This window comes from Vicugna pacos, chromosome 28 (assembly GCF_048564905.1).
Source record: "Vicugna pacos chromosome 28, VicPac4, whole genome shotgun sequence".
Taxonomy (NCBI): domain Eukaryota; kingdom Metazoa; phylum Chordata; class Mammalia; order Artiodactyla; family Camelidae; genus Vicugna; species Vicugna pacos.
The window spans coordinates 8,556,011-8,573,847 of record NC_133014.1 but is presented as its reverse complement, the minus strand read 5'-3'; the positions used below and the strand labels follow the sequence as shown (position 1 = coordinate 8,573,847).

At 43.9% G+C, this 17,837-nt stretch overlaps 1 protein-coding gene across 2 annotated transcripts in view; it reads right to left on the bottom strand.

Annotated features, from left to right (window-relative positions):
• Nucleotides 1–17,837, bottom strand: part of TMEM131 (transmembrane protein 131) — a 139,537-nt gene that overhangs the window by 12,920 nt on the left and 108,780 nt on the right. For both annotated transcript variants that reach the window (XM_072951373.1, XM_072951372.1), the window contains exons 24-31: nucleotides 17,711–17,820; nucleotides 17,213–17,279; nucleotides 12,395–12,546; nucleotides 11,859–12,001; nucleotides 11,236–11,422; nucleotides 9,935–10,120; nucleotides 8,986–9,144; nucleotides 8,019–8,599 (exon numbers count right to left, since the gene is read on the bottom strand). In XM_072951373.1, the coding sequence (XP_072807474.1) occupies nucleotides 8,019–8,599; nucleotides 8,986–9,144; nucleotides 9,935–10,120; nucleotides 11,236–11,422; nucleotides 11,859–12,001; nucleotides 12,395–12,546; nucleotides 17,213–17,279; nucleotides 17,711–17,820 (1,585 nt within the window). The remainder of the gene's footprint in view (nucleotides 1–8,018; nucleotides 8,600–8,985; nucleotides 9,145–9,934; nucleotides 10,121–11,235; nucleotides 11,423–11,858; nucleotides 12,002–12,394; nucleotides 12,547–17,212; nucleotides 17,280–17,710; nucleotides 17,821–17,837) is intronic.

Here is a 17,837-nt window from a genome sequence, read left to right as displayed (position 1 = left end):
ATGTCCCGGGGACACAGCAGTGACCACCAATAACACAATCCCTGCCCCCGAGAAGCTTACGTCCCAGCCAGACAGGAGAGCAGTGGTGATGTCCCTGGATGCCAGCCCCCTGCCCCAATGCACCAGCGAGATTGCCCAGGTAGGCAGACTAGTAAAGCTGCAGGAGCCACGTACGCCACCATTGAACCCATTCTGTCTATGCCATTAACAAAATTTATTTATTTATTTATTTATGTGGGGGAGGGGAATTAGATTTACTTATTTATTTTTATTTAATTTTTAATGGAGGTGCTCGGGACTGAACCTAGGGCCTCATGCATGCTAAGCACATGCTCTACCACTGAGCTATATCCTCTCCTCCATGTCTTTTTAAGTATACCTTTTTGATAATGGTGACTTGATACAACTCATTTAAAACCCTAATGTTTTATGCTCACTGTTACTGGGTGCCAGAGACTCATCCTTTGGTATCTACAACTGGAGTTGGCAAACTGCGGCCCATGGGCCAGACCTGACCTGTGGCCTGTTTTTACGGCTTGTGGGCTGAGAATGATTTTTCCCTTTTTTAAGTGACTGAAAAAAGAAACAAAGACGAACAGGTGATGGAGACAGTCTGTGGTACACCGACCCTCAAAAATTCACTCTCTGGCCCTTTGCACAAAGTTTGCTGAGCTTGATCAAGAAAAAGAGTTAAGTACAGCTCTGACTGGTTTTTAGGGATGCCATCTCATCATTTACTTTCACACCAATTCCAGGAGGTGTGAGACTGAAACCATAGCTCAAAGAGTAAGCCTTGAAAATTGAGACGCCTTTGTTTTAGCCAGAGATTGGCCGTTGGTTTTACAGCAGCCCTGACCCACCCTGAATGCCCAGAGCTCCACTCCACCGGGGCAGACGGACAGGAGCCTGTCCTGCCTGGGGCCCGCGAGCCCTCAGGTTCTGGGGGTCCAACAGTTTGTGCTGAGTGCACTTCAGATATTCCTGCATGGCCAACACGAATCCCCTGTGCAGGACATTTCTCACCTGAAATTACACATTTTCATCCTGCTCAGGTTCACTGGGTGAGAGGCATTACCTGTATAAATGATCTGTATTTACAATAACCTGAAACCTCTTTAATAAATAGGAAATGGCTGAAAGTGATTAAAAAAAAAAGAACTAGACTCAAATTTTGAAGCCACAGATGTACAAATAAAAGAGAAAAAACATGTAACAAACCAGGAGTTAAGCCGAAAGCTTGGCTAAAAAAAAAGCTTATTTCAAAATTTTATACTTTTACCTCCAAATCCTCATCTTTTATTAACTTCTTAATATGCTGTACTGGACACATCTGTCTCCAGCACCTTAAAGAATGTGATTTTGACAACAACCCCTTTAACTGTCAATGCTGGTGACCCGAGCGCTCCTCATTCTACAAGCCCTCTCAGTTCCACTGGACACCGTGCAATACTCCTCTCCCTGCCCCGCTGGACCCTGACATCATCACCCTCTTCTGGGACTGTGATTCTTCTGAAAACTGGCTTCATCTTTGCTGTTTTTCCCTAGAGGTCTGCCCTTGGAACTTCTCTTTCCCTTTATAGTCTCCCTGGGGGCTCAACTTTAATTAATTTGACATAAGCAATTCAAACCTAAAATGTCCCAATCTGAGTTAAATATCCTAGCAACATCTTTTGGGTTCTCCGTCTTTAATAACGGTTCTTGCACTTTAGAATAACCTCGGAAGCTTTTGTTAAAAGCTTTTAACAAAAGCTGCTGTGGGCTCCCCCCTGAGGGATTCCGATGAAATGGCTCTCAGTGGGACCCAGGTGTGGGTATCTTTTTAACAAGCTCCTCTGGCGGTTTGACTGTGTGGCCAGGCTGAGAATCACTGCTCTACAGTATCGACATCAACCCACTCACCCAGGCTCTCAGCAACCTCACTGTCACATGCTGTTTCTTCTGCTGCTTCTGTTCCTAAGTTCAAAAGTCGGCGGGAGAGGAGAGTGCACTTTCCCCAGAGAAAGGGCTACTCATCTGGCGAGAACAGACTGAGGAGGACAGGCCCACGTTTACCCGCGAGCAGGGCCCATGCCCTCTGCGAGGCTGCACACTCCGCGGTGGCCCCTGCCTCCCTCTTGGCACTGGGAGTGGGGCTGATGTAAGAAAGTGACTTCTCAGGCAAGCTTGTTCCCAAGGGTCTCTTCTCTTCCTCATAAGCTGGTTTCTGGTAGGAAGACTGGGCTTTTGGGAAACAAGAGACCCTTTAAATTTTTTTGTTAGATCAGCAGTTCTCAAAGTGTTCTCCCAGACCAGCAGGGTCAGCCTCACCTGGGAACTCGTTAGAAATGCAAATTCTAAGGCCCCACTCTAGATGTACTAAACCAGAACTCGGGGTGGGACCAGCAATTGGTCTCAACAAGCCCTCTGGGTGGCTGTAATGTATGTAGACCCTTGGCTTAGGCTGGAAATCCCACATAGATTTATGAGAGCGTTATGTTAGGCACTACAGGTACAAGATCTGCTGACAGTGATGCCGCCTTGTTTCCCATCTCTCACGGCCTCTGTGCATGCACATCCCGTGGGAGTCTCAGGAGGAAAAGGTACGTGCAGAGTTGAACTGGGGCAGTTCTGAGTCACCTGGATGAAATGATCTGTTTCACATCAATCAAATGGATTCTATCTCTGAAATCTCTAATACCTTTCTGACCTCAGCCCCACTGCCATGTCTCCACCCGGACTGCACCTGCTGCCAGGCCCACTGTACTGGCCCCTCTTCCTAAACCCTCCACACTGCCAACGACACTGCTTTCTTTTTGAAACACTTTTTAAAAATAAGAATTTGATCCTATCTGTTTCCTACAGGATAAGGTTCCAACTCCTTTACCGTCCATCTATCTTTCCAGGTCTGCTTGTCTGACCCCGTCCTTATGCCCAACCCTGACCCCTTGGGGAACACTCAGTTTGCACAGCACCAGTTCCCACCTCCACACTGTCGCCAGGACACAGAAGAAAGAGTGGGACCCCGGGGAGTAGGAATCAGAATTCAGAGGGAGACAGCCCTCTCAGAGATAAACTAACTCATTGGAGGAGACCGAAGTTCTCCTAGCTGGATGGGAACCATGACTTAACTGGTGCATAATCAGTAATAAAAACAAACCCATCCAAATAAAGACGGTACAACTGCAGGGAGAAGCTTAGTAAAACTGAGTTATGTGTCCAGCCGTGACCAAAGGCGGAGTACACCCAGCATGGGCGACAGGTTCCTCAGGCATCACACCACTGCCTGATGGACTGTCCCCGAGGCCACTCACCTCTGTCTGCCCATGCCCACCACCATCCAGCAGACTCCCGGCTGAGGATGCGAGCTGACTGCGGTCACCACATGCCCCCTTGGCTCCACCCCTCATACAGTCTTAGCAGCCAAAGGGTGGAGATCAGGTCTCGCCCAGCTCTCCAGCCTCAGTGCCTGCCATGCCCAGCACAGGCCAGTGCTCAGCCAGTGTCTGCTGAGCTCCAGAAGTGAGTTTTGTGCCTTTGTGAACAGTGAAATACACCAACAACATGACCTGCTCTGAGATTTGCTGCCCCAAGTCCGGAAACGGGCTGGACCATAGACTTCTTTCACTTTATTTAATTTAAAAAATACTTCATTCACGTAGCCCCCTCGGTCTGAGCAGATGGGTCTGACATTCTAAATCCAGCCCTGCTTCTGTGAGTCCAGGTTTGCCGGGATGCAGCCCCCTGGTCTGTTACTCTGCTCCCCGCACACCACATGGCGCAGCTGAACAGGCTGCCCCAGAAATAAACGGCCCGCAAAGCCTAAGGCGGTCACTGACCCGTGTTTTAAAGAATGGTTAGGACGCTTGTCAGACTGAAGCCAGAATGAAGACAAGCGAAAGCAAACTTTGGAATCTATTATGTTAAAATATCTATCATGACACCTTGGACGTCTAATCTGGTTTTCCTGAGAATGAAGATGTAATCACAGTGGGATCATATTTTTCTGTCATAATTTTGTAAAACCTAAAACATAACAGAAAATGTACATAAAGAAAACTCTTCAGGAGTTCAAGCTAAAGTAAATATTGCTTTCAAAAATGCATAGCGAGCATTATGTTGTGTTATTAATACTGTGCTTAGATCGTGAAGATACAGTCCGCTAGAAGGTAGAAAAGAATTTACTTAAACTTAAATGAAAAAAATTTCACATTTATCCCAGGAAGGAGTTAATAATGAATGCCTGAGCAGACCCACGCTCTCCTCTGTCCTAGTTTTTCCTTGTATCCCTGGATGGCTGCATGTACCATTTGCAGCACCAAGCAGAAACAGCAAGGTACACAGGACTAAGAAAAAAGGCTGCACGGCTGAAACTCTACATATCGTACAGAGTGCAATCATTTAGGGTTTTCATAAAAGTATCACATTCCATCAGATTTTGGATTTGTTTATTCTAGAAATAAAATATCATGGGTATTCAAAAGCAAACCTACTGCAACTCAGCAGACGCCCTGGAGGGAAGAGTGTTTAGGGTGGACTTTTAATTCCAGCTCTACATCTAGTCTGTCTGTTCCCCTGGCAGGAGACCCAGAAGGCAGGAGGGGTGACTGATCAGATCTAGGCCCCTGGGACCCTCGACACACACCGCAGGCCCACGTGCTCTGCCCAGCCTCAGCAGCGCAGCCTGCAGAGTCCCAGTCTTCCTGGTGGGGGGGCAGCACCAACTCACGGATGCCCTTGAACTCTCAACCTCCCATCACCCGGGCCCAGGCCTGGTACAGGTCAGGTGGACAGTCTCTTACCAGTCACTCTGAAATCCAAAAAGCTTTCAAGCTTTTTTCTCCCTAACTCGTCTGGAAACAAAACTTGACGAGGAAGCTTCAGGTGGCACACCCGAAACTGACCACATGCGAGATGCTGACAAATCACAGGGCATAAGCCTCATCTACCTTCCTGAACACCTGCATTCTAACATCCACAGTTCCCGAGGGTTCTATGAGGGGCCGTGAGCTCCCAGGTCTCTCTGCTTATCCCATTTCTCACTCCCAGACCAAGCTCCAAGCAGGCCTCTCTGCTGGGATGTTCCACAGCCACCTTCAACTCAGTTGGCTAACGACAGCACGCACCATTTCCTGCCCTAAAAATCACAATAGTGCCCACACCCTACCAAGTGAGAAACAGCTATTCTCTCCCCTTTAAAGATAACAAACAAAGGCTCAGAGAAGCAAGTGTCTCCAGATCGCACAGTCAGAAAGTGGCAGAGCCAGGATCTGACCTGGGTCTGCCCGAAGATAGAGCCCGGCCTTGTGACCCCCTCCCATTCCGCGTCCCCTTCCCCTAGAGACAGCCACGCCTCCAACCGCCAAGGGCAGAGACAGGGAGGGCGGCAGAGTCCACGTTTCTGCAGTTACTGCAGACACTGAGAACGGCGGCACCACGCTCAAAGCTTTCCGGGTTTTAACCCTCAGCCCAGCCATTGCCTCTGTCCAGTCCCCAGGGCTCACGTGTGATGGGAGGAGAAACCACAAAACTAGAGAATCTAATCACTGTCCAGCTGCAAAGGCCCTGCTCAGGCCAGCCACGACCAGAGGGCACTTCTGGGTGCCATCTTCCATGAGGAACAGTGACCGGAGGGATGACTAGCCACGTGAGCAGACCGCCCGCAGAGCGCAAGGCCTACGGAGAGCACATTCATTTGAAGAGAGGTCCTTCTGAATAGTCTCCAAAAGCTAGACATTACTGAAGCTCATCACAAAGGGAGACTTCTTTACATGTGAAATATTGGGGGTGGGGGAGAGAACAGGGTGCGTCTGCAAAGGTTTATATTCAATGTAACCATGACTATTTCAGCAGGGGCGTGGTGGGGAGCTTTAGAGAGATCATAAAAGCTCTCCCCAGCTAAAAGCCTAAGCTTTTATGATATACCAGTATTTTGCAACCTCAAGATTAATGCCCATCTTTTAAAGTTCATTTAAAAGACTGGTTTTCTTTATATATGTTATACTTCAATAAAAACACTTTTTGAAGAAAAAATAAAAAGATCTGGCTTCTTCCTTGTTTTCGAACAGCAGCGGTGGGAAGGGTAACAAGAGCAGTGGCTGCTCATGTGACACTTGTGACCACTGTCTCCTTGTGGGCTCAAAAATCACTGATAACGTGGTACCCAAGCTCCATCATTAAACATCTTTTAGTAGGTCGACTCTAGGACTACTGTGAAAATTAAAATACATTTAAAAAGTTTTAAATTTATGTTCTAGATGAATGACCTTGAAAATAAAAACGGCCCCATTGCACTGACATTGGAAGACTATCTTAGACGCAAACAACGAGGTTTTCACCTTGACTGCTAAGGCGTCTCCTTGCGGCAAGAAAGGATAATAATCCTTATTTTACTCATGCTCTCAATAAGGGAAAAACACACTAGGTAACCTGATCTAATTAAAAAAGGAACTTTAAGCATTCATTTAAATTATTATAAAGATTACTCTAAAACATGTAATCTCTATTAATAATGAGATAACAACAACAAAAAAGATTTCTGTGGAAGAAGTTAAATAACATTCAAGACATTTTACTGTTTTACAAATCCAAAAGCATGTAATTCTAAGAGGGCTCTACAAGACGAGTCTTCACATCACTGGGACTAAGAAATTCTCTGAGAGAGAACTCTCGGACTCTGGAACGTCAGGCTTCTTCTGGCCTCTCGGGGCTGCCGCGTTCCCTGTTCCTTGTGTAAACCAACGGCAAAAGCTCCTTGGTCTGTCAGTGAGGGAGGCACCTGAATAGGCTCAGACTGACATGCATTAGCACAGCCGCCACCAGAGAGGAAGGAAGAGGCAAAGAAGATCAGGCTGTACAGGAATGAAAATGCAATACAGCCAGAGGCCATTTACTGTCTTTCATATTTTGACTTTGGAAGTTATAAAGGCGCCTGCCTACGCACAGGCGGTGCGCAGACTTCTAAGACGCCTCGCACAGGTCCCCACCATATGCTCGCATGGGATTCTCTCTCCTGGAGTGTGGCTGGACCACACTTCTAATGAGAACACTGCAAAAGTGATGGGAGGTCACTTCCAAGAGTAGGTCACAGAAGACTGTGACTTCTGTCCTGCCAGCCTGTTCTCTCTCCTGCCTTCTTGTTTGCTGGCTCTGGTAAAGCCAACCGCTTTGAGCTGCCCCGTGGAGAGGACCCAGCAGACTGCTGGCCACAGTCAGCAAGGAACTGAGAGCCTCAGTGGGACAGGCTGTGCGGAACTGAATCCTGCCATCAACTGCCTGAGTGAGCCTGGAGCAGATCTACCTTCAGCTGAACCTGAAGGAGATTTCAGCCCGGCCAGCGCCCTAACTGCAGGCTTATGGGAGCCTGAGAGCCTGGCTAAGCTGCACCCAGATGCTGGACCCCTGAAACTCTGGGGTAAGTGGTGGGGTCTGAAGCCACTAGGTTTCAGGGTAATCTTTTTTGGAGAAACAGATAACTAACATAGTACGAAGAGCTCTAAAGTGGGGGTCAGCAAACTCTGTCTGTAAAGGGCTAGGCAGTAAATATTTTCAGGTTTGTGGACCTTAGGGTCCTTGTTGCCGCTGTTCAATAGCAGCCACAGGCAACGTGGAAGTGAACGAGCACGGCTGGGGCACCAGACATGACCTGGCCCACCCGCTGCAGCTTGCCAACCCCTGCTCTAAAGCACAGGTGTGCAGGAATCCTAGTTTTGAGTTAAAAGGCAGATGATCTCCATTTTTACCACTACGTCAAAAATTTTAACAATTAAAAAAAAGCTCAACCTGCCACCACACAATAATCACAGGCAGCTGACAAAGACAACGGGACAAGTCCAATCAATTTCTGAATCTGGTAAGCAACCTAAGGAACAAAAATACCTTTTATGACAGACGGGTTCCTCTATTTGCGTCTTCAGACAGACAAGCTGAAGTCCAACAGCACAGATGTATTTGAGCCCGAAGAACGTACATTAGTTGTTTACCACAATGACAATCACGAAAGCCCCTTAATTACGTACTGGCTTTCGAGAATGGGTGATTACCTTTGCTTTTTGACAGTGGCGATGGCGGCTGCTCTGTAAACACTTCGAGGGGCGGGGAATCGTGGTGGTCGAAGTCTTTGTCCATGGCTTCTATGAGACTGGTGATGTCCGAGTCCTCGGAGCTGTGCCTCGTGCTGCTGGCGTGTTCTGGGTGGGGAGGGTGCGCGAGGGGTGCAGGCGACAGTCTCTCGGGCTGGGGGTCCTGGTGCGGAGGCCCCGGTGGCGGCGGCGGTGGGGACTGCTGCTCCAGCGCGCTGTGGCCATGGTGCTGGCTGCTGTGCTGGCTCTGCCTGGCCCCTCTGGACTTCCTGCCGGCCGCGTGCCCCTGGGCCACTGCATTTGAATCTAGGACGAGGGGGCTGGCTTTGCTGGCCGACTGGGCGTTAGTCCTGCTAGAGGTGCTTGTGCTGTTTTTGGCTCTGACGTTTTCCACGTCAGCTGAGTTTCTATTGTTGTGGCCGCTGTGTGGGTGGACGGACGGGCCACACTGCTTGTGACTCCCTGCACCAGGTCGGGAAGCAGTGCCTCCTGCACCACAGAAACCCCTGCCGTGACCGGGGTCACAGCTGAGTGTGTTCAAGCTGAAAAAAGGACCAACTGCACATCAGCAATAGCAACTTACAACATCTAAGGTTAAAAAAACTATTTCACTGGTACAGCTACCACCAATGTGAACTTTCCTGAGGAAACAACAGCGAGGAACAGAATACGTTTCACAACTCTGTTGGGTCTGCTCTATCTGAAAACTGAGGAATTGAGTCATTGATCTAACTAAGAATATTTTAACCATCATCACTATAATAAAAACATGGTATTTGCTGTGAGTCCTTAGTAACTGAGAACTACACACAGGGTCTTATTAAGATCCCCCACTCCAGCACAGATGAAAAGAAAAAACTTATTTCTTTTAATTACACTGGCCAAATCTATGCATATTAGGGAATTTATTTCCAGCAGGTGAACATACTTTCCTTCAGATGAAATACCAACGATTCTCCTGAGATCAAACGGTCTTCCCACATCAAAGGGCGGGTTCGAGGCCTCGAAGGATAATCGCCTTCGAAATGGCTCCCAAATTCCTTGAGCTTCTAAATAGGCTGTTCCAATTACCAAAAGAAACAGTGCACTGCAGGGGTACACAAAGTGGAGAATCGGGGTTCACTTGTTAGTGCAAAAGTAACAAAATATGATGCTAAAGGCAGAGTTTCTTGGCAAAGTACAGTATGATACAAAAAGCAAGATGCCTGTGACAAGACAAGGAAGCATTACGAATAGAAGTTTGCACACTGATTTTTGTTGAGTGCCAACTCACACAGAGGCTAATGGAGGAAGTAATATCATGTATCACAACAGACACCGGAGGATACTTTTTCTTTTACCAAGAAGCAGCTCTTATTTTTTTAGTTCTAACTCTCTAGGTCAACTCTTTTCCCTTAAAGGATGTACAGGGTAACCTATGTCAAGTAATTCAGAGGTGAGTTTATCTCATTCTCAAAGCATATACATAAATACACTGAAAAAAGATGAGGATGCTGAAGGTTTTTAAGATATTTTCACATTTTCAGTTTCATGTTGCTTAGGTATAATTCAAGAAGAACAAAGTATTATGTTGAGTAAATTATATATGCCCAGATCAAATTATGGCCTGGTAAACTATGAGTGCTTTTTTTAAGAAATTGACCTGTACTTAATTTGTATAACAAATTTCAAAGGCAGAAAAGACTTTGGTTTATTGTATTTGCCACCCATGAAGTTCAGTTCTGACTGCTCCCACGGCTGTGTGCAAGCTTGACTAAGGCAGAGAGGTCTGTCTGTGCTGCGCGTTGGTGGAACCCAGCTCTCAGAACACTGCCTGGCGTGCGATGAACAGTGTCGAGTGATGCCTAAGTGCCGGCCTGGGAAGAAGACACAAGTACCTCATTATCCCTGAGATGATGATGTAGAGAGCCAGCTCCCAGTTGGGCCTGGGTAGGGCCTCCGCACAGGCGGCCAGCATGTGGTACGGAAGGGACGCGTTCAGCACAAACACAAACTCAGAGCCGCTGGTCGTGATAAACTTCAGTTCACGGATAACTCTAGAAGCTGTGAAGTCAGGAGTAAACCTGAAACAGAACGACTGGCAGTTAAGACTACGTTTTAAAAATAGACCGCAGGCAGTTTAAACATAATGCCTTTGGAACATAACATAGAATTTTAGAGTTGCATATTTTACACGACTTTCTCGTTTTAAGATGGACAAGATCTTGTGCTATGTGGTTAATAATAAAAGCAACTATATCCTAATTGGCTAGTTGGAGAAATTACATAAAAAAGAATAATAATCAACTTCCCACAATTATCATTTCAGAAAGTAGTCTCCGAGCTTCTTTCCCTCTACCCCCTTTATATAATCCACACTCTTCCCCCATGATACATCCCTAACAATGTCTTTTTTCCCTTTTTTTAAGAAAACCATCCCAGCCCTGCTGACATTCATCTCCTGCAGTACTGCCTCCTGCCCGTTGTTTTATGTTGACTTCTACTTTGTGAACTGTAAGCTCTACACCGCGGGATCTGCTCCTTGAGGAAAGGTGCCTTACGCCTCACTGTGCCTCCAGGTGCCAAGCATTACTTCCTACATGGAGTAACGTGGTTACTGATTAAGTAAATGTCCACTGAAGATCACAAAATTACCGTTCAGTTAAGGGGACAGAGGTTACATTTTATTATTTATAACAAGTTGTCAGCTGTTAAAACAGGCTGCAACTATTGCCGATGCAGGTATTAAAGCTGTCTTCTGACCGAAGTTTGGAGAAAGGTCTTTATCCACAGATGTTTTCATTCGATTTTTTTCACTTTATCTTTGGTTATTTCTTATCTTTGTTTTCCAAATTGTGAAACTCCCTTTATCTCCAGAGTGAATCAGATAGTCTTCAAAACCAGTTTCAGAGTTATTTGCAGGGCTGTGACTGACCGTGGGCTCAGCCACAGTGGCAGGGCAGACCCTGAGTCACACACGTGCTGTTTCTCCATGTTGTGCAGTTTCTCTAAACTTTGGTCAGAAGACAGTTTCAATGCCTACGTCGGCAACAGGTGCAGCCTGTTTTAATAGTATGAAACCTATCTTAGCACAGAGTTTGAACAGCTGTAGTATAAAATGTTAATGAGAAGTTATCTTACAAGAAAATGATCTCGTTATCTTCCGAGATTGCTCATTATCTTAAGAGAAAATACTTACAGTATGATGATGTCTTTAGAGGCATTGGCGCTTAGTGTAAACTCTTGACAATTAACAACTTTGAAGCCATAGCCCTCGCACGAGTACCCACTGACTTCAATGGTTTCTATGTGAATTTGAAGTTGTCCTGTGTTCTCTACTTTAAATGTTCTTTTCAATGTGAAATTTGGTTCTCTTAGTTTCAAACCTGAAGGAAAAAAGTGAGTAAGTGTAAACTCTTGCTGTCCTGTGCGTCAGGTCCAAGCGATTATAATACACTCTTCAGGAATGCGTGCCAGAGATTATGAACTGGCTCCTTAGGCCACAGAGATCAGCCATGACCCAGATTTCATCAGGAAGCACTCCATGTTGGTAAGTCATCTTTGATGGCACATGTTTAATTATGCCTTTTTTTTCACAGAGTAAATTATCTACAGCGTGCAATGAATACTAACACTTTAAATCTTTTAAGATCCAAACCAAACAACTCTGAAAGCAAGTCAGGGTGTTCCCTTAAAAGATTAAGGAACCATCACTAACATACCCATGTGTACACACAGAGATACTGCTCTTTTTTTTGGAATTATTTACTGTTGGAAACAAATGCTGAAATTTGTGCCCTTGGATCCATTAGGAATACTCACTATCTGTACAGTCTTTTAATAATGCTTCTGTGATTTTAAAGCGTAAGGAACTCCCTGGACCCGGAAGCTTGCCTGCCACCCTCAAGTTCTCGGTTGTTCCTTGTCCCTGGACCATCACAGCATCCATCACAGTCAGGTTATTTCTACGTAAGAATAAGAATCACAGGTTTTCCTTCCGTTAAATATGCACAATATTTTAGCCTGTATTTTTACTGTTACTTCATAAACCACATAGAAATTAATACACTAAATTTAAAAGTAAAACATTTACATGTCAAACATTTAAAAATATAGAGAAGACCAAGAATTTTTCACTTTTAAGAGTCACACATGGTACAGTAAGACACTATTCAGGTCTCAGCTAAGAACATAATCACAATGGTATGCTTCATCAGGTATGGTGTATGCACGTGTATTTTGGACAAAATGAATACCCTATTTCATAAATTAGACATGCAAACTAACATTGAAACAAATTAAGTAAGGACTCTATGTAAGTATTAAAAATCAACCCACACTTAAATCACAGAACATACCTGATTATGATTAGGGAAGAAACAGTTCTGTTGTGAACTGGAGTAAACTTTACTTTGACGGACTTCTTTTCTCCGGGTTTTAAAATTAGGTTTAAAATTAAATTTCGGGAGAGGCCCTCTGTAAATCCCGTGGAACTCTGCAGTGGATGAGCCTTGAATCATTAGGGAAACAAACAGGGGTCATTAGTATACTCTCTGGAAGAATGTTTCCCCCTTCACTCCATTCACAGCCCAGGATTAGTTCCTCAAATTGATTAACCGGATGCAGAATTCTCCCCCCTCATGGCCGACACACTGGAGAGCTGGCAAGCAGAGCTGGACCACCGGGGACGACATTTTATGTTCTGCATTAAGTCCCCAGAGGGGCTTTGTTCTCCAGGTCACCAAAGTCTTTGTGCTTGTACTAAGCACTTGTTTTCCCATATAGATCTTATTTTTAACTTTCAAAATTTTGCAAAACACACACACAGAAAAGGACACACACCTAACAGACGAGTGGCTCAGCACAAAGCAAACAGCTGTGGAAGTGACACCCAGCTCCCCACGGTCCTCACGATGCCCGCCCACCCAGTCATCGCCCTCCTGCTCCACCCCTCGGAAGGGCAGCAGCTGGCGGGTCTTAAGGTTGCAGCGTACTTTTTTACTTGCAAAAATATCTCCAATTCATATCAATCTATCTTTGAATTTCATTTTGAAAGCTAAACCCATAATTATTGTTTCATAAATACTTCATCATTTAAGTTCAAAAATAGCTTAGTTGAATGGCCAAAATATGACTTTCTGACAGTCATAGATAAGATTAAAAATTTGTTTTCTTATTTAAAAAAAATCATAGTTCATATATAAGATTATATCGTTTGATTTCAAGCAACATTAAGGTTAAACTTTTTAAAGGAAGAGTCGGTAATATTTGGGTCTAAATGTCCACGGCTCTGCAGGGCTCTGCTAACAAGTGGAAGGAGAGTGAGTTTTGCATGATTTTCTACTCCATGTGGCAGAGTTAGGGTCAATATTTTCAGATCTATTTACTTGCATTAGCATGACTCTACAAACATAGCTTCATAGTCAACAGACGTAGTGAAGCACACTACTTTTTAACTCTCCCTTCTAAAGGCAAATTTTTTTTTTCTTGCATCGAAAATTCTTTTCTGTCAATGTCTACTAAAACAACAGCATGTTCGATTGCTCCCAAACGGTTGGTAAACAAGTTTCTTTTTAAATAAACAATTCTGAGTAATTGATAGACACTTTATATGCTATACATATATTCCCAACAAATAACTAATTTAAGCTCTGATGACTTGGAAAACACTTTAGGATGTTCTAATGCCCCAGGGGTATCACTAAGGCCCTCAATAATTCTATGTCATTTTTGTAGTGGTGGTTCTTAAAGGGTGATTCCTGGACCCCTGGGAATCTCAGAGGTCTTTTCAGGTGTCAAAACTATGTTTCTAACACCGGCATATGCTCTTTGCACCTTTTTCGCTGTGCTGACATTAGCACTGATGGTCAGCAAAAAAAATGGCAGGTTAAAGTGCTAACTCTTTCACTAGAAGCAAGGCAGTGGGTGTCAAACTTCCCTACTAGCCACTGTCTTTGCCACTGCCATGCACTTGCAGTTAAAAAAAAATTGTTACTGATTAAGCAGTAATAAATATTAATCTTACTAAATCTCAACCCCTGAGCACATGCCTTTTTAATACTGCGTGGCAGAATGGAGGTACATCTTGAAGAGCTAGCATTTGAGATGCCAACCAAACCAGCTCCTTTCTCATAGACACCACTTGTATTTGAAATGATGACTGACAGTCGATATATGGTTATTCACATTGGGTACCGAGTAGACATTTTCACGAAGATTTATTGCATCTGTCCCTTTAAGGAAAACAATTGCAGTATTTGTTTTCACTAGTAAAATCTGAGTGTTGGAGAAAAATTTAGAATTTTGGCCCTGTGAGCTGGAAAGCGTCACAATATTCAGAGAACTCCCTGATGAGACTGGCGGTTACAGGGATGAATAAGATTGTCTGGATGATGCAGACTGAGCTGTGTCCACACTTGGAAGCTCTGCATGTCTCAGTGAACCGATTACCTTCCAAACGAGTGATGCGCGGTGTTATAATTAACTAAAAAGGCAATTAAGATACTTGTTTCTGCAACTGCATAAATGTGTCAGGTCACGTATTTATCATACATTTCAACTAAGACCATATGTCACAGGGGACTGAACGTGGAAGCAGGCATGAGACTCCATCTGTATATGAAGTCAGAGGGCCATTCTGAAGAGCTCTGCAAAAATGTAAAACAATCTATCTTGAAATTTTTTTTTAACATATACCTGTTTTTCAGTATGTTATCTATCTCAAGTGGAAAGGGTTTATTATTATTTTAAATAAATTAAATCTACATTTTAAAGATCTCTCAGTTTTAATTTCTAACATGGTAAATACTGATAGAAGTAATCCACACAAACAAGAAACCTCTTTGGAGTCTTTAACAGTTTTTTTAAACTAAGATAAAGTAGAAATCCTTAATCATTTTTCAGACTGTATAGGAAATTCTGAGACCAAGTATTCTGAGATCCAGTTTTATAGAACTGTAGAGAACTGGTAGAATTTATCCTAAGCTCACCCTAAGACCTCCTCCAGAATTTCTTATTTAGAATAAATTTCTAAGGTCTAGAGGATTCTTATTTATCTTCCTAACTCTTACAGTGCCTCCTTCACTGTTTCACATCTTGTAAGTACCACTAAGGACACTGTATTCGGCAAGACAGAAAAGGTAAATACTAGGTCATTTACTTCTTACGAATATTTCCTCCCTCAGAAAAGCAGAGTGAAAGGAATTTCTAGTCTCTGAGCTTTCTAGATATCTGGATTCCAGATAACCTTGAACTTATTATGCTGGCATTTTATGGATGGAAAAAGCAAAGTACAAAAAGATTCCAAGAGAAAGGCATGGACTAGAATATGAGACTTTCTAAATATCGGTCTAGCATCCTACCTGTAACTCAACAGAAAACAAATACAACATCGAAAACTACTTTCTTACACAAGATTGACTTAAAAATAGACTTATTAACTATTCTGTATAGGTCTGGCTAACATATGTCTTACAGATTAAAACACAAAGCTATGGGAAAGAACAGAGATATTTCAAGAACGATAAAACATCTGGTTTGGACAGGCTAACCAGTGATTCCTAATCAGCGGTGCCCACGTGTCACAATGGTATGGGCAAGGGTTCTGGACTCTGGGAGAACTGGACTTGAATATGGCCCTGCCATTTATCACAGGTACGAACTCGGGCAAGTTACCTCCTCTCCCTGAGCTTCGTTTTCCCACCACCAACAGAACAAGAGAAATGCGTATCTCTGAGGGCGGTTAGTAATAGCTCAGCCTGCCTGCTGCAATGACTACATGAAATTGTAAATGTGAACGCTCCTGGCATAATGCTGACACACACCAGGTGCTTGTGAAATACCGAGAAGGGGTCTTCACAATACCCTGAAATGCTGAAAGCTTTCCAGTTGCCTTTCTTTCCTGGCCTCGTTAACCACAGACAGACTCATCCAGTCAACACTCACTGAGGGCTTCCTATGTACCAAGGAACCCATCTAGAGGCTTCCATGTTGTTTGTTTAATCTGTTCAGAAACTTTGTTAAACACAAATTATTAACTTCACGTTACAAGAGAGGAAGCTGAAGTTAGGTTTGTTTTTACTTGGTTGAGGTGACCAAGCTGGTAGGAGCCAACCTCTCTTGATCCAAGTGGGGAGCAGCAAAGCCAGTGAGGCAGGAAGGCATCCTGGGGCCACTTGACGCTGGGACCCATGCTCAGCAAAGGAGCCCACAACAAGGAGAGGAAGGAGGCGCTCGTGTACTGTCTCCACTCGAAGTAATTCAGATGGCGGAGGATTAACCAGATTCCTACCCTCAGTCATTCAACATCTTTCATATTGTTAAAGTGGGAGGAAAACACTATAGACAGAAGACAAGCCCTCAAGTTGCTTATACCCAGACTTGGGAAACCAGGTATCACACATTAAAAAGAAAACAAAACACTAAGTTAACGTGGATGTAAATGAAGAGTCAGGGAGGACGAGACAACGAATCAGCGCAGGCTTCACAGCCAGCAGGGTGGGGTGAAGAGGATGCTTAAGGACAGATGAGATGTGGCCGGCAGGAGGAAGGCCATCAGGGCCAAGAGTCTCGGGCCAGTTTGCAGGCGGTTTTAGTTCCAAGTGCTGATTTCCTGTCTGATATGTATTCTACATACTCAGTTCTTACATAATCATGAGTGGTTAGTGGCTGCTCAGCCTGGCCCACAGGATACAGAATATCTGGTCTTAGAACAAACCAGTTTATGTATACATTTATTAGTTCAAATGCCAAGTATTGATACAGCCAGATGTGGGTCTGGCATTCATGGAGCTTATAATTTTATTAGAAAGTATCCAAAGTAAAAATTAAAGTGACCAAGCTCAGTATTTTGAGGCTTAATAAAAATTACTTATGACCAGTATATGCCTCATCTGTATATCCTCAGAGGCTCTGGCAGCCATTATTGTAAACCTTCATGGGCTTACAGCTTAACGTCCACAAACAGGACCTTCTACACAGTGTGCCGCATGGCGATCTAAGTCCCACCCCTTCCTCCCAGGTTTTGTGCCTCTAAAATAATTACTGGACTGCTCTGACTTCTTCAGGAACTTGCCCTTCAGCCAATTTGAGGGCAGTCCACACGTTTCTGTCACATCTGCACTGGTCATATCACACAGAACTATTTCTTTGGAACAGAATGAGGTTTGAATACTTACACCGTTTCTGAAGACTTGGAATTCTAGTGTTCTTAAATCTATCTTTGCCACTTTACTCAAGTTAAACCTGAAATTAAAAAATGTACATATGTTTCTTTGGAGACAGCATCATAACAAGGGGTCATAGAGTGATTATCAAGGCTGTGCTTATCTTTTGCAGATTCTGAGATCAGTATTATCAGATTAACAGCTTTCAAAAAATAGCTACAACTTTTAGTTAATATTCTGGTCACTTTTTAAAACTAAAAATCTGCTTCTCTTTAAAATATTTTAGGAAGGAGTTCTCCATTACTTTTTCTTGTCTTAAACAGAAAGCTTTTCTAGACGCTTAATACAGTATCAATCTCTCTTCCCAGAACCTTCTCTGAACTTGTTACATATCCGTAATTTCTCTAAGCCAAATCTATTACTGTAAGGGCTGCAATACAGTTTTCAATGTGTAACATAATAATTCCCTGTTCATATGGAAACACTGTGATAATCTGAAGCAATGCTTACCTTGATATTAACTTATCAACAAAGACAGAAGGGTTGGAATACAAAGCCAGAGGAATAAACTGAACGTAGATGGGGACGTCGGCAGGATTTTCTAAAGTAATCTCTTCTTCCTTAAGCAAAGTAAAGA